The 17,410-nt window shown below is 42.0% G+C and overlaps 1 protein-coding gene across 1 annotated transcript; it reads right to left on the bottom strand.

Annotated features, from left to right (window-relative positions):
- Positions 1-11,131: 11,131 nt before the first annotated feature.
- Positions 11,132-17,368, bottom strand: LOC130433471 (uncharacterized). The gene is made up of 14 exons (XM_056763363.1): positions 16,968-17,368; positions 15,827-16,108; positions 15,615-15,709; positions 15,394-15,444; positions 14,912-15,290; positions 14,621-14,785; positions 14,375-14,463; positions 14,124-14,247; positions 13,929-14,023; positions 13,717-13,773; positions 13,220-13,598; positions 12,920-13,096; positions 12,675-12,763; positions 11,132-12,570 (listed from the first exon to the last, which is right to left on the bottom strand). Exons 1-14 carry the CDS (start codon positions 17,302-17,304, stop codon positions 12,556-12,558), a joined length of 2,334 nt encoding a protein of 777 aa, XP_056619341.1. The 5' UTR covers positions 17,305-17,368; the 3' UTR covers positions 11,132-12,555.
- Positions 17,369-17,410: the final 42 nt, after the last annotated feature.

The raw sequence follows: 17,410 nt of genomic DNA, 5'->3' as shown, positions 1-17,410 counted from the left end.
GCAGGACTCGGGACCGCAGGACTCGGGACCGCAGGACTCGGGACCGCAGGACTCGGGACCGCAGGACTCGGGACCGCAGGACTCGGGACCGCAGGACTCGGGACCGCAGGACTCGGGACCGCAGGACTCGGGACCGCAGGACTCGGGACCGCAGGACTCGGGACCGCAGGACTCGGGACCGCAGGACTCGGGACCGCAGGACTCGGGACCGCAGGACTCGGGACCGCAGGACTCGGGACCGCAGGACTCGGGACCGCAGGACTCGGGACCGCAGGACTCGGGACCGCAGGACTCGGGACCGCAGGACTCGGGACCGCAGGACTCGGGACCGCAGGACTCCGTTGCCTCTTCTTTCTCCCCTGCTTGCCAACAGAGCTGGTTGGCGGTGGAGTGGCTACAGGAGGCGAGGAGAGACCTAAGAAACCGATCTGCAGGGCACGACCCTCGGGAATCGAGGCTAGCCCAGATGGAGAATCCAGTCTGGACCACTCACGATCCAGCAGGGTCTGGACTGTGTCCGCGAAGCCCTTGGACTTCAACTGGCGCATCTCAGCGGGTCCTAGGGGCTCATCGAGGCAACTATTAAAAATAGCTTTTAACTCCGCCTCGTTGAACCCCGAAGACCGCGCCGCGGCCAGGAAGTCAAAGGCAAAGTCCTTCACGAACCTTCCCCGCTGCCGGAGGCCAAACAAAACGTGGGCTTGGTGGTCTCTTGTGGCAGCGATCTCCCCACGGCACCCCCCCAAAAAATATTTGGGTAGCTCCGGACTGGGTAGCTCCGGACTGGGTAGCTCCGGACTGGGTAGCTCCGGACTGGGTAGCTCCGGACTGGGTAGCTCCGGACTGGGTAGCTCCGGACTGGGTAGCTCCGGACTGGGTAGCTCCGGACTGGGTAGCTCCGGACTGGGTAGCTCCGGACTGGGTAGCTCCGGACTGGGTAGCTCCGGACTGGGTAGCTCCGGACTGGGTAGCTCCGGACTGGGTAGCTCCGGACTGGGTAGCTCCGGACTGGGTAGCTCCGGACTGGGTAGCTCCGGACTGGGTAGCTCCGGACTGGGTAGCTCCGGACTGGGTAGCTCCGGACTGGGTAGCTCCGGACTGGGTAGCTCCGGACTGGGTAGCTCCGGACTGGGTAGCTCCGGACTCGGGATCGGTTGCTGCACCAGACTGGACGCTCCTCCACCCTGGCTCCTCCTCCGGAAAATCGGACCCTTGGCTGGGCCCGAGGAGGACAGAGGGTTTTCTGGGACAGAGGAGTCTACTGGCAGCGTCCCCGAGTCTCTCCTCCCCCGTTCATCTTGGGCCCCACCAGAGGAATCGGCGACCATGGAGCTCAAGCCAGCGGGTACGGAGTCCCCCAGGGCTGCGGTGGCCAGGACGAGATCCTTCGGAGCGCTCGACCGCGAGGTGGAAGTCCCAAGTGGAGCCTCGCCTCCGGGATCACTCCGGTTGCTCACGAACCTGACCATGTCCGCAAACCCCAGGGGAGCCAGCAGCCTCTTCTCTGACGGCGTGAGGGGCCGAGTGAGGCAGCAGTTGAAAATTGTTTTCAACTCTTCCTCTCCAAACTCGGTCATCACCGCCGCCGTCGAGAATAGCTTGGCGAACTCCCGGTCACCGACACTCCCCTGGCGGAGTCCAAGCATTAAGTGGGCCTGAAGAGACCGTGGAACTGACCCCTTACCGTCCATGCTGCCTGCTGGGTTCGGATCTGGCTCGTGCATTCTGTTATGACTCGACATGGTTAGAACCCAATTGCAGGCAGAGGCAAGACGGATGAAGACTTGACAGGATATATTTATTACAAATAACAAGACACTACAAAACAGGCAAAACAAAACCCACGTGGGGGAAAAACAGGACAGGGATATATATAACTTTATACAACGAACAAGGACACTAACTAACTAAACTGATAAAACAAACACTTGATACAAAACACTAACACTGACTAAACTACACTTACTTTGACACGGAACAGGAACAGGAAACAGGAACAGCATATAGCATACGAAAGACATTCAAACAACGTGAAGTAAAGACAATCACATTCACATTCAGCATTAACACATTCAATGCACGAGCAACGAGACAAAGAAACATGAGGAGTCTTTATAGGGAGACAATGACAGGATAATTAATAGGGGACAGGTGAAACAGATGAAACACTAAGGGGAAGCTAATGACACGAAATGGCGGGAAACACAGACGAGACTCGGGGAGAGTATGGAAGCCCAAAAGGTCCAAAATCTCTCTCCCCACATGAAACAGGGAATTCTGCACTGGTTCTGTCCCAAGACCAAGAATAAGCCAAACAAGATAGGCAGAACCGTGACAGCTGCTGCAAGAGGTAAGTCTGGTGATCCGTGGAAAACTAAACACACAAATGGAAATAAACTAAAATACTAATAATCATAATGCTTCTATCACAGTCCCCAGCCAAAAGGATTCTACAAGACCTGAAAGTACTTGGCATTTCATGACTGAAAAGGATTAAAATCATGATTACACTGTAAATACATGATATATTACACGATTAAAGGTGTAAATAACACAATATGATGTCATTTGCAAGCTAATTATCTGAAATATATTTATGGTTATTTGTTTGAATATTGCTTGAAGAGAACAAAAGATAAAACAAATGGTAAAATGCAACCGCAGGTCCATACTTTGAGTTCTAAGCACAAATCATATATCTAACCTATTCATTTAAGATGATAATTTCACCCAAAATGTACATTTTCTGTAAAATCATGCTGATGCTGTGTTGTTATATTATTTCATATAGTTTTTTTACTACCTTATTTACCTCTTTATATTTTGGTGATTCTATAAAATTTTAAAGTTTTGTCTCACTTGCATTATAATTTAGTTTTCTAAATAAATACCAATAATCTGAAAAAACATACGGTTGATAACGCTGACAAAGCAAAATGACCAGCTCCACTGCTCAATTTGGGTGTAAATTAACATGACCACCACTAGATGGTAGCAGAGCATCGTTACGGAAACGTTCTGAATTCATAATAGCGTGTCAAACTGTTGTAAAAGAAATACATACAGAGGGTGGACAAATAACAATTCGACCAGGGTACTTTTGAATAGGCTTTATCATCAATGGATTACTTGTTTGTCATGAGTCATTAGACTGTCCACTGATCTTCAAAACAATCACCCAGGTCCTCCACAATCTTTGCTTTTTCAGCATTTCTGGATATTTTACTCATGTCCAGCACTAACTGTATGATGTTGAGATTCATCTGTTTACATTGAGTTCAATCAAGAGACTCATACACAACTATTACAGTAGATAGAAACATTCAGTGCTGCCCACAAAGTCAACACCATTCATTTGAAGTCAGGTTGGTGTAAAACCTCTGAAAATGGTTTTGGAGTAAAAAAAAAAATATAATTTCCTGATATTTATAAAAAAATAAATCTTCTGAAAGACATCAGTGAATGAAAAAATAAGATGTATAAATGAAACACAAGAAATTTACACCAAAACCATTTTCATTGATTGTTGAGGTAACAACATATAGTATTAACAATCAGAGGAATGTAAACTTTTGCCTATTTTTAGAAATTCTGTTATTATTCTTTACTGAAATAACTTGCTCAGGGCAGAACTAAATTAATAATAAACCTTAATTTTCAAAAATCCTCTTATTTTTCCAAATGTTTAAACTTTTTCCAGATTCTGCCAGGGGTAGATCTCTTTCACAGGTTTTATAAAGGACTAAACATACAAACCTTTTGAAACCTCTGAGCTTGATGAAGACATCACGGCAACTGAGCACACATATTATGAACAGACCGCTTACAACAGCCGAAGATCCCACAATGACCCCTAAGGCAAAAATGCATAACGCCCTACTTTTAAATTGCTTTAACTGAATTCAGTGTAGTCATGATTTAAACATTTACAATTCTTGACCAGACATCCAGTAATGTGTTATGATCCCTGCTGATTCTCACCTTTTAATTTGGTTTTACACCGGATTGACATCGGCTCACTTCTCCTGCATCCTTAATGTGATGTAATGCTGATGTCAAAATACACAACTGAACAAACTGACAGCACGTCAGCAATCTGATACCATGTTTCATAGATGATTTTTGGACTTCTTCCATTTACTTGGACCTCAAATTGATACATAGACTGCACAACATTTGGATGATCCCATACTAGAATCTCAGCCTTGTTCGTCCACGAATACTCACAGTTTAGACCCCTGACGGCCGATGAGACAAGATTACAATCTCTATGTAAAGAAAAGAGGTTGAAATAAGAAAACAATTGCTTCCTCAAGTGCAAAGCTAGAATTTAGTGAAGCTGAAATGGAGGAAAACAACAGTTCACACACACTAGCCTATTGTAGAAGACCCACTAGGGAAGTACAGATCAGATATAAGGAAGAGGTCAAATGCCTAAATATGTTTTTTTACACTTACAAATAGAAGAAAGGATCGTCTGGGCATCTGTACTGACCTGCAGTGAATAGTTTTATTAATCAAATAAGAGTTACATACAAGAAATTTTGTATTTCACTTGATATAATTTCAACATTTTTAGTAGAAAGGAAATAAATGTTATGCAACCAGAACCTGTTTACATCCAAACTTTTAACCGGGGCTAGATGTCACAGTCACACAAAGAAATTGTCGAGGTGGCCATGTCACAGTATTGTGAGGTTAAATTAAATAAAGGCTAATTTTCTTTATCAAACACAAATTGTTAAGAGTTTATGGTGATGTGCTTCAAAAATTATAAAAATACTTATTTCACAAAACTAAAACTTTGCAGTAGGTCAATTCAAATCTTTTTCATGAGTAATAACATTTTTATTGAATGGCCAGTCAACACTAATGTACCTCCTTCTGCATTATAATTACATTTTGTTTAATAAACTTGGCAGGCTAACATTAATGTAAAACATGTTTTTCACCTCTAATCTACAGTCTAATAACCTACACGCAGAGTCATTTCATATGTCATTTCACACTGTAATTACACCCGAAGATTAACATCATCATCACAACTCCAGCCATGATCATAGCAGCACAAACAGATCTTATAAACTAACACATCCGTCTGACGGTTACTCGCAGAAGGCCACGCATGGCTAATGCTAACAACCTGCGTACTCTTTCAGCATCCAGCACTACCTCTATTACCTTTCCTATTGGTTTATGGAACTGCCAATCCGCTGTAAACTAGGCAGAATTCATCACAGCTTTTTCCAAACATTCTGGTCTTTCTCTTTTAGCACTTACTGAAACCTGGATCAAACCCGAGGACACTGCCACACCGGGTGCACTCTCCAATAATTGCACTTTCTCCCACAGCCCACGCATATCAGGGAGGGGCGGAGGAACTGGTCTACTTATTCCCAATGACTGGAAATTCAAACAGCTTGCACCCTCATGCAACAACACCGCCTTTGAGTTTCATGCTGTCACTGTCATCTACCCTGTTAAAACGCATGTTGTAGTTATATATCGTCCCCCAGGGCACCTTGGACTCTTCTTGGAGGAATTGGACACACTTCTCTCATCATTCCCCGAGGATGGTACTCCTCTGATGGCACTTGGTGACTTCAACATCCACCTGGAAAAACCACAGGCTGCTGACTTCAACTGTTCCCCACTTCAGCAACCCATAAATCTGGTAATCAACTTGATCTCATCTACACACGCTATTGCTTCACCCATCACTCCCAGGTAACCCCACTGCACACGTCGGATCATTTCCTCATCATTCTTGATCTCGACTTAACTTCTCCAGACACTACACATGCCTCCCTACTGGTCACATTCCGACGCAACCTACGATCACTCTCTCCCTCCCGCTTATCCTCTGCAGTCTCTGATACTCTCCCACCCGCTAAACAGTTCTCTCTCCTTGATGCTAACACTGCCACCAACACCCTTTGCTCCACACTAACCTCCTGCTTAGACATCTTATACCCTCTTAGATCTAGACCATCTCGTGCATCTCCTTCTGCCCCCTGGTTATCTGGTGTTCTCCGTGAGCATCGCACATCTCTCAGGTCTGCTGAGAGAAAGTGGCGCAAATCAAAAGAACCCACTGACCTCTCTCTCTATCAGTCTATTCTCTCTTCCTTCTCTGCGGATGTCTCCTCTGCGAAAACCCAATACTACCACACTAAAATCAACAACTCTCCTGACCCTCGTACTCTCTTTAAAACCTTTTCTGCTCTCCTCTGCCCGCCTTCCCCCTACCCTCCATCAGACTTAACAGCTGACGATTTCGCATCGTACTTTGTAAAGAAAACGAGCACCATCAGCAATCAATTCTCTGCGCCACCGCCTCACAGTCAATCCCCTGACACATGCTTGTTCCCCTCATTCTCTCTCCTATCTGAAGAGGAAGTTTCCAAGGTAATTTCTTCCAAACACCCGACTACCTGCCCTCTAGATCCCATCCCCACCCATCTCCTCCAGGCCATCTCTCCATCGGTTGTTCCCTCTCTGACTCAAATTATCAACTCGTCTCTCACCACTGGCACATTTCCTACACTCTTCAAAGAGGCCTGTAATGTACCCCACTACTAAAGAAGCCTACTCTTAATCCTGCACTGTTAGAAAACTATAGACCAGTATCCCTACTCCCGTTCGCTGCTAAAACTCTAGAACGTGTTGTTTGTAACCAGCTCTCATCTTTCATCACGCAGAACAACCTCCTGGACAGCAACCAGTCTGGGTTCAAGAGCGGTCATTCTACTGAGACTGCGCTGCTCTCTGTTATTGAAGCCCTGAGACTGGAAAGAGCCTCCTCTAACTCATCTGTTCTTATCCTACTAGATCTATCTGCCGCCTTTGACACCGTTAACCATCACATCCTCCTGTCCACCCTCAAGGCGATGGGGGTCTCTGGAATGGTGCTACGATGGTTCAGGTCTTACCTCTCGGGTAGGTCCTTTAGAGTATCTTGGAGAGGTGAGGTGTCGGAGTCCCATCATCTCGACACAGGTGTGCCTCAGGGCTCAGTGCTTGGTCCGTTGCTATTCTCTGTATACATGACATCCCTTGGCTGTGTCATTAGGAAACATGGCTTTTCCTATCACTGCTATGCGGATGATACACAACTCTACATGTCTTTTCGCCCTGACGATCCGACTGTCTCTGCACACATCTCAGCTTGCCTAGCCGACATCTCGCTCTGGATGAACGCCCATCACCTGCAGCTGAACCTTCCAAAAACAGAACTGCTTGTAATCCCGGCTGACACGAAGACTCATCACAACCTTTCCATTCAACTGGGCTCATCAACCATCACACCTTCCAGAAAAGCAATGAAACCTGGGAGTGGTGATCGATGATCAGCTCAACTTCACGGATAAAGTTGCCAGCACCGCCCGGTCCTGTAGATTCATCCTCTACAATATCAGGAAAATTAGACCCTTCCTATCAGAGCATGCTAAACAAATCCTTGTCCTGGCTCTTGTCCTGGCCAGACTGGACTACTGCAATGCACTACTGGGAGGACTTCCAGCTTGCACAACCAAACCTCTACAGATGATCCAGAATACTGCGGCAAGAGTTATCTTTAAAGAACCAAAGAGAGCACACGTCACTCCTCTACTCATTAAGCTACATTGGCTTCCCGTAGTCTCTCGCATCAAATTCAAGACTCTGCTCCTGGCCTACAAGACCACTACTGGTTCGGCACCACCTTATCTTAAATCGCTAATGCAGACATATGTACCCGCCAGATCCCTACGCTCTGCAAACGAACGACGTCTTGTGGTGCCATCCCATAAAGGTAAAAAATCTCTCTCGCGCACCTTCTCCGGATCTGTTCCACCTATGTGGAATGATCTGCCCACTGTTACAAGATCTGCAGATTCTGTAGCCATCTTTAAGAAACGCCTGAAAACACATCTCTTCCACCAACATCTGACTGATCTGTTCTGACTCTTTTCTTCTCTACTCTAAAAAAAAAAAAAAAAAATGTATGAATGAATGGTTCCGTATACTGTGTTAGGCTATTTGAGACTAGTCTTCTTTTTGATTGCACTTATGCTTTTGTTGTACTTATGCTATCCTAATTGCTTGCATTATCTACCCCACTTCTAAGTCGCTTTGGATAAAAGCGTATGCTAAATGACTAAATGAAATGTAATGTAAATGTAATGTTATGTTGTATCTATCACAACAATTCAAATATCACCCTCAGTTTACGAGGCAACATCACATGACAAACAGCATAAAATGGTGAACTCACTGTAACAAACACTCTTTGTGTTGTGACGTTGATATACCAAAGGGAAGTAGCATCTCACTCTTAAAAAACAACCAAAAACAAGTACCTTTAAAAAAAGTATATTTATTGTTTTATCATACGATACAGTTCCAAGCTTGAGGCAGAACATGTATTTGAAGAGTTTGGTTCAAAAAGAGATAATTAATAAATGTATTGTGCATTCCAATTAATATCAATCAAACTGCAGTTGGTTTGTTTTGATTTAAGCCATAACTAAAAAAATACAAAACAAAACGTGAATTATTTTTATAAAGTTGGGTATCTCTTAAATAAATTCTTCATTTGTGAGCAATATCAATAAATACAAAAATCAAACAATACAGTAAATATTAGCGAGCAAAAGTGTGAATTTTAAATTTTGATCATAAAAATAAGTCAATTTAAAAATCGTACACAACTTAAAGGTCCAGTGTATGTATGACATTTTGCATCTAGTGGTGATGTTGACCCTTCCCCCATCCTTTTGAAACACTACGTTGGCTGACACAGAACAATGTTTTTCATGTTTTTGCTTTGATGGCGATAATAATTTTTATGAAATGCGTTCTGCATACCAGTTTGTCCATTAATGGCTACTGTAGAAACAACATGGTGACTTGTGGACCCGCGGTGTATGTAGATAGAAGTAGCTCATTCTAAGATAATAAACATAACTTTTTACTATGTATACTCATCACTTTGTCACGTAGACACTCATCTGAGATTCAACGGGGCTGAAATACAAAAATACAATACATTACAAAGAGAAGAACAAAATAGCAATGACAAGAAGAGATAGAGTCACGTTACTGTAGTGAAGTTGAATCCACTCCTCTAGGCTCTTTCAAACACAGTGAATGTGTATCCGGTGCCAGGAGAGAGAGATGACGCTGTGTCACCGTCACACCACCTTGAATCCATTTGAATCGATCCGCTGTCATACTAGATGACTGCATCTCAATATATAGGCGTAGTTGCTATTGTCATTATACTATTGCAAAGTAAACTCTGTCTCTTATCGCGCCATGAAAACATTCTGCACGTTATGGACTATGAGATAATGAAGTCCACGAGAAACCAGAAAATATCTAGATTACATATTTAACAGAAGCCCTGAAAGTTTATACCAGTTGGTGGTAAACATCATCAGAGCTGCAAAGCAAAAATGCCATCAAAACCTGTTCAGAAATTAAACATTTGTTATCAAGACTTCAACTTTACCTGAAATATAGAGAAAAAGGACATCATTAAGTACATCTTAATTCGTTTATGAACAATTATGATAAATAAACATTTTATTTTATTTTTTATTCATAACTCATAGTCAATGCTCCAACTCACGTGTTTGGGTCTCACAATTAGACAAATTCAGAAGACACAAGATCATACCTCTGTCCATTATCAGTCAAATGCACGAAGGGGCGATTCACATTTTGCGTCTAAAACCGCGCGGAAAAAGCAAGCCGTACAGCTTTCTCATGCAGTGCGGCATTCTGAAAAGTTGAACTATTTTCATCTTCACTGCTTAGACTTCCTGTGTGGCTCACCACCCTGTTTACTCTTTCACCGCCATTGACGAGTTATCTCGTCATTTAAAAGAAAACGGTTCCCCGCCAAAGACGAGTTATTACAGAAATCAGTGTTTGTACTGTTTTACAGCAGGTGGCGCTTTTACATACCTTTGGGAAAAAGTACAGAATCCCAGAACGTATATGTTTTAGAGGTTTTTAATGATTGTTCTGAGTGTAATCTGGGCAGAATCTTTGACAAAAAAGGTTAATTATCTCAGCTGTCAAAATGAGGCATTTTTGAAGAAACCTACCCACATCTACGGAGTGATAAAAGAACGGACCAATGAAGATGAAGATATTCGGTTTCTTTTGTTTAAAAGCTGAGACGCTGTTCTTTCAGTGGACATTTTGTTTGTCCATATAATCTTTACAGAAAATGTACTGTGAGCCATTAAAGTTTGCTGAAAATGTTAAAAAACGCTGGCATAGGCTGGCAACATTTAATACTGTATGTTTAGTCATAGTTGTTTAAGGGTTTCTTGTTTGTCATGAGTCATTAGACTGTCCACTGATCTGCAAAACAATCACCCAAGTCCTCCACAATCTTTGCTTTTTCAGCATTTCTGGATATTTGACTCATGTCCAGCAGTAATGTTGATTCCTCTTTTCACATTGAGGACAATCAAGAGACTCATAGATTGATATTTGTAATAAACTATAGCTTCTGTCAAGAGAACGAGCCCTTACAGATAAATATCACATCAAGCTAACGTGGTTTAAAGAACGACCATGGAAAACCAAATGAAATACATTTGTTTATCACTGAAATCAAATCAACACGATAACAGAAACGTTTTATGTTCTCAGCTGCCTTGAGGCACGGTATGCGGTGTCCTTATAGTTCTAATGGGGAAATCAGGCTAAAATGATTAATGCTTAACGTAAGATTTATCCTTGAGGAATCGTTGTTTTGACAGAACAAAGAGTTTATTACAAGTAAGGTTTGACAGAATGTTGTGTTTTCCTTGTCGTTGAAACTGCATTCATTCATTTATTTATTTATTTAGAAATTAGATGTTATTTATAAGAATGAACTTACTCGTTGTATAAACACCATGCACTGTGCTGTGTTTTAACTTTTCTGTTTTTCCTGTTTGCCCCTGTAAAGCTGCTTTGAAACAATACACATTGTGAAAAGCGCTATATAAATAAACTTGAATTGAAGTTGTTTAGGCATTTAATGCGTGTTAGAAAGACCCTATTGTCAGACTCTGTTCATCTCGTCGCAGACAAGTTTACAAGCCACTTTTCCTGTGTTTTTCAATCTTGTATTTTGCCCCTTATGAATAGCAACGTTTGCCACAAAATAAGAACCGATTTAGGCAACCATAAACAACGTAAAATAAGGCATTTTGAGATTGTGCGATTCCTTTGTAGAGCAGTAAATACTTCATGGCCACCATCCGTACTTCTTGATACTTAAACGCGGTATCGTGACATGTGCAAATACCCTATCCTGTATTGAGAAGGACAGCCTATCTCATTAACTTACAGACACAGAAATACATACAAATAAAAGGTACAAAGTAAATATTGTTGACAGATCTATTTATTTATTTATCTATTTATTTATTTTTGCCTGAATTGATTGTTTATATACTTATGTATGCATGCATTTATTCCTTTTTTTTCTTCTTGGTAATTTTTTTGTCTTTCATTTCTCACTCCAAGTCTTTGTTAACCATTAATAAACCACTCATTTTTATAAATGATTATAAACACAATTAATAGTAGATTGATGTGGTTAGGATTATTTTTAAATGTGCCTGGAAAAAAATATGATCAGAAGTATGAGTACCTCATAATAATAATAATAATAAGTAAAGGCCGCACTGTTTTTATTTTTCCAAGTGAACAAGCTGTGTTCTGATCATGTGCGTTTCATCTGCCTTAAATTAAATCATATTAGCGATGTCGACACAATTACTGTATTAAGTCTAAATGAATGCTTGACAAGCTTGAGTTTGAACAATTTCGTATGACAATAAACAATTGATCAAGTCTAACCCATAAATTATATTTTTGCCTTTATTGGACAGACAGTAATTTTTGGAGAGGACATGAAGCGAAGTGGCTGAGAGAGGGGGTGGGGTCGGGAAAGGACCACGAGCCGGGATTCTAACTCGGGTCGCCCGGGACGCACCGGCGCCATATGTCAGAACACGAACCGCTCCACCATCGGCTCTGACCCAAGTCTAACCCTCTTTAACTGGAGCCAAAACGCTTCTGTACTGCACGTACACAGTAGTAAAGTATTGAAATTACTTGAGAAATGAAAACGTTGTTTTCACGTGGGTAAACTGAGTGTTTGCTGGCTTCATTTCACCACGGATTCCTTTGTGAACAAGATACAGCCTGACGCTGGATTTGCACAGACTAGATAAAAAAGCAGTTCTATCTTATGTGAATAAAAATATTTTTATGTTGCACCACTATTACTTTTTTTTAGAGATCGCTTGATATGTCAAGCGTTACGTGTCTAGCTTCAATGCAAAACCTACTTATTCAAACTAGTCCTAGGTTTTTTGCGTGATAGATTCATTTTCTTGAGCCCTGCTCTGGAGCAGAAGTTGCTATGGTTATTTACATTGGAACCACAATTTGAGGTTATCAGGCAACTTACCAACTTAACGGTGTGCCGCATGACATACTTTGTAGGTCATGAATACACCCCTATTGGTCCTAACACCTGACGTTCCATTCATTACATTCCTAAGGCTCGCTGATCTGAAATAAACAAAACACATGTTTTATGACAATGACAAGTTTGCTTGGTACAAAGAGCATAAACCACATCTGAAACAGATGCAAAGAAGGCTAAAACACAGTACCTTAAACCACTTGTGCTCAAAGATCTCTTCCAGCTGGATCCGCTCTTCTGGATTCCTTTGCAGACAATCCTCAACCAACCGGCAGCATTCTGTTCAGAAAGACAAAAGACGATTATCATCCCGAACCGTGAGTTCATCTGAATATCACAGCTCCAATCATTCATCATCTTATTCAATTATTTTATGAAAGCACTCGTTCTGTTTTCTATCATTCAGAACAAAAGTTGGTCTGATGAGGATCTCACCTATAGTCAAGCCTTCTTTGCACCACCTCCTCTCATGGATCTGGTCCAGGTCATCAATGCGAGGGAATTTCCCGCAGAGCATGACAAATAACAGCACCCCGAGCGAGTACACCGTCGCTGGCTTTGCATAGTACTCGCCCGTTAGGAAGAACTCAGGGCATAAGTAGACGTCTGTGCCTGAGGAGAACAGATTAGCGTGCAATAAATGTGATGTCTCAAAAGTGAGCAAAGGCACTATCTGCAAATTTCATCTAGTATTTATGTAAATGCCTGTTTGTAAAGGAAAGTGATAAAACATACCCATAAAATCTGTGTAAGCCGAGTTTTTAAACAGAGCGCCACATCCGAAGTCGATCAGCTTGACCTCCATCGTGTTCGGGTTAATGAGGATGTTTTCCACTTTTATGTCTCGATGGAAGACCCCCCGCATGCAGCAGATTTCAGCAGCTTCTGTCGCTTGCCCCAAGATAACCTGCGCCGTATTCTCGTCGAGTTTGCCTCCTGAGTGGTTCATGAAACTCAACACATCCTCACAGGGAGAAGGGCGCTCCAGGACCATGACGTAGTGGTCCAGACGGTCCTCCCAGTCCAGTAACTGGATGATCGAAGGAACATATGTTCCCTCACAGGCCAGCATTTGAAGACCAACCTCTCGAGGAAGGAGTACAGGATAACCCGGCTAGAAGAAACACAATTTTTTTATCAAACAAGGATTTAGCACAATTTTAAACAAACTTCCGTTTGTGTACTTAAACTATGAAGTTGTTGTTAATTGAATGACAACACAAGCTACTTACGATGTCGATGTAATCATTGATTACATACTCGTTCTTCCAGACAATTTTCACTGCCACCTGATCAACGGAACAAAAAATGGATTTGCGTAAGCATTCATCCTGAACACAACTCCACTATCATACATTAAAAAGGACATATGATACATTAAGGTATGAAAAGAATAGGGCTAGATATCAAAAAAGATGAAGACAAGACAGAAAAAAACTAAAACCTTCAAGCCATCCTGCACACGGGTTCCCTCATAGACTTTTCCAAAGCCGCCTTCCCCCAGCATTTTGCCGATTTCATACTGGTTCCGATTTATTTCTGTTAAAAGATAAAGTCAGCAGACATGAATTACCAAACATTAGCAATACTTACCTTTTAAAAATGTTAAATCATGCTGGGATTGTGAAAGTAAACTCACCCTGAACGTCAACACCGGGATTGTTTTCCTCCAACTCCACTTTAGACATCCATTCTCGATACAGAATGAGATCCTCGTTTTCAGAGCGGACGGGAGTCTGGAGGCCGTCAACAGGATCTTTGACCTGAAATGAACAATAATAAAAGTGGTGTTGTGTACAAATATATGATATTGACATATGTTGACTTTCAGATTACAGAGTAAACCAACAACTAAAATCAAAACCCATTTGTTTGCTAGGTGCTCCATACCTGGAACCACTTGTGTTTGAAGATGTTTTTCAGACGAATACGTCTATCTGGATCCTCCTGGAGACAGTCTTCCAACAAACTGCAGCATTCTGTTCAGAAAGATTATTATTACCTTAAACCGTGAGTTTATCTGAATGTCAATTTAAACGTCACACCTGCTCTCATTCATCATCTTATTCAATTCTTTTATCAAATCGTTATTTTTTCTATCATTCAGAACTACAGTTGGTATGATGAAGATCTCACCTTCAGTCAAGCCGTCTTTAGACCAGATCGAGTTCCTGTCATTGCAGTCGGGGAATTTCCCGCGCAACATTGCAAACAACAGCACCCCGAGCGAGTACACCGTCGCCGGCTTTCCATAGTATTCGCCCGTTCGGAAGAACTCAGGGCAGAAATAATCTCTCGTTCCTAAAGAAAACAGATTCATGTCACCGTTTAAATTGCCACAGCATTTCGTAGCCACTAAAAGTGAGCCTAGCACTGAATCTGAATGATGTCATCTTATTTATACAAACGACCATGTGTCTGACATACCTGTAAAAGTCTTGTAGGCAGACTTATGAAGCAGCTCTCCGCACCCAAAGTTGTCAAGCTTGAGGTCCAGGGTGTCTGCTTTTATGAAGAAGTTCTTCAGCTTGATATCCCGATGGAAAACACCCCGCTTGCAGCACATGTGGGCAGCCCAGGTTGCCTGCCACATGATCTCCTTGGCTGACAGCTCATCAAGCTCTCCCCCTTTACTGGCGAGAAACTCGTCTAAACCCTCACAAGGAGAAGGGCGCTCCAGCACCATGACCAGGCGGTCGGGAAACTCCTGCCAGTCCACGAGCTGCAGAATCTCATGAACGACGTCTCCCTGACAGGCAAGTAGGTGAAGACCCACCTGACGGGGAAGGGGTGCAGGATAACCCGGCTGGAAGACAGACAAATTTCAATATTGGAAAAACTCAAGACAATATGTGAATGTTAAAAGTGAGGAAGATGTTTTCAGTTGAAGAGGAACAGGTACTACTTACGATGAAGATATAATCCACCCGCTCCATGGTGTTAATGTATTTCACTAGCACCTGATCAACAAAAGGAAGATATGATTAACAGTCAAGTCGTGTAGTAAATAGTGGACATAAAATACATTGAGAAGGTTTTTAAAGGATAGAGTGAGATATTAAACAGATGAGCACAAAACAGATGAAAAACTATTTTCTGGGTATTTACCGCAAGTAAATAAAAAACAAACCTTCAAGTCATCCTGCACACGGGTTCCTTCATAGACAGATACTGAACTGTCTACCGCCAGCAGTTCACCGACCTCATACATGCTGGAGTTGATCTCTATTAAAAGAGATCCATAAATGTAGTCAACATTAAAACCATTTTAACAATATTTGTTCCAATTACATACGAGCAAAAGTGTTTATGTGTATGTTGGGATTTTGGAAGTAAACTCACCCTGAAAGATCACACCAGAGATCTCCTCATCTTCCAGCTTCTCTTCAGACTGACCGACTGATTGAGATTGCTGGATTTCTGCACCCCCGTCTGCCTCATTTGGGCCTGGATTTTGAACATCACCGCTGTTCAAATCCAACCCAAATTGCATTTGAGAGTCAGAAAAGACTGGATTCTCCATATCTGGGAGTGGATCCTGACTGGTGAGGATCTCCGGGCCACCGTCGAGAGTTTCCGGATTTTCCAGGATCTCTGGAATGAAACCCTGTCCGGACATCTCATCTGTAGAGGGGAACGAGTTCAAACACAATCAAATTATGAGAATATTTATGGAATGAGGAACACGTACATTAATAATCAATCCTTTTGATTGCAGGATATTGAAAAGTGACAGGAGAGTTTCACAATACAGATTTCACTCCGATTCTCAACAAAAGTGTCATGGTTCAGAGGACAGAGGACCCAGACGCAGACAGCGGGTTAACAAGACATTTAACAATAAATACAAAACAGGAAAACAAAAACCCACGAGGGGGTAAAACAACATAACATAAAGTGTGCTACAGGAATAAAAGACTCACTACACTAAACAAGACTAACTATAACATTTACATAAACATAGACTAACAATTAAAAACTAAATAACAGGAAATAACGAGAGGAAAGGGCGCGAAACACAGAGGAGACTCAGAGAGACTGACAACATCCAGACTTCAAAACTGAAGTTATTTTATCAAGTGAATTAAAAGATTTATGTTATATATCAGATCATTAGTTATTAAACATTAAAGTTTGATTAAAATATTGTGAAGCAGTTCACACGTCTTTAAGATGATAACCTTCATAAACTATTGATTTGCGGTCATAATCCTTCATAACACTTTTCATGTTCAAAAGTTTAGGGTCACTTGTGTATGCTTAGGTGTTGTAACTTAGACAAAAATATATATTTGTACAAACATATTATACATTGGGTTTTGCGCATTGTGTGACATGGAGCAAATCATTCTTGAAGTATTCAAACGTAGATTGACAGGAACTCATTGAATGTTTTTAAGCATCTCACAGAAAGATGTTAACAAGTGATCTGGACCCTAAACATTTCAAGCGAAGGTAAACAAAGTAATGACATATTATTGACCTTCGGCTGCCACAGAGACAGAGACCAACGTTACATCAGTAACAGGAGGTCTCTCCTCATCCAGAGTCGTTCTCCACGTCCAGAATAAGTCGACTTCCTTGTCTTCTGCTTCACAACTCTCATCTTGATCTTTGTTTGATCCCAAAGACCAAAATAAATCATTTTCTGCACTTGCACGATTCGCAGGCGAATTATTTCTAACATGACTTGCACTCGGTGGAATAGCTCTCCACGTCCAAAATAATTCACCCTCATCTCTTTCCCAATCGGTCGATGGTGTACATTGTTCGGACACACCGCTCCGATGCACAACTCCTTTACAAAATTTCTGCCCCATATTCACTGTTTGCAAAGAGAAATTCGTCGACCGTTTGAGAGCGCGAGTAGCAGAGAATGCTGAAAGCAAAACTTGTTAAAGCAACAAGACTAAAAAACCGGGGGGG

This window comes from Triplophysa dalaica, chromosome 12 (assembly GCF_015846415.1).
Source record: "Triplophysa dalaica isolate WHDGS20190420 chromosome 12, ASM1584641v1, whole genome shotgun sequence".
Classification (NCBI taxonomy): Eukaryota; Metazoa; Chordata; class Actinopteri; order Cypriniformes; family Nemacheilidae; genus Triplophysa; species Triplophysa dalaica.
Note: the sequence above shows the minus strand (reverse complement) of the source record. Positions and strands in the feature narration are given on the sequence as shown.

Coding starts and splice junctions, on each gene's coding strand:
- LOC130433471 (XM_056763363.1), bottom strand. CDS start 17,304: ATGGGGCAGAAATTTTGTAAAGGAGTTGTGCATCGGAGCGGTGTGTCC. Junction 14,464..14,620: donor TAAAGACGGCTTGACTGAAG/GTGAGATCTTCA, acceptor CTTTCTGAACAG/AATGCTGCAGTTTGTTGGAA. Junction 14,248..14,374: donor TCAAACACAAGTGGTTCCAG/GTATGGAGCACC, acceptor TGTTCATTTCAG/GTCAAAGATCCTGTTGACGG.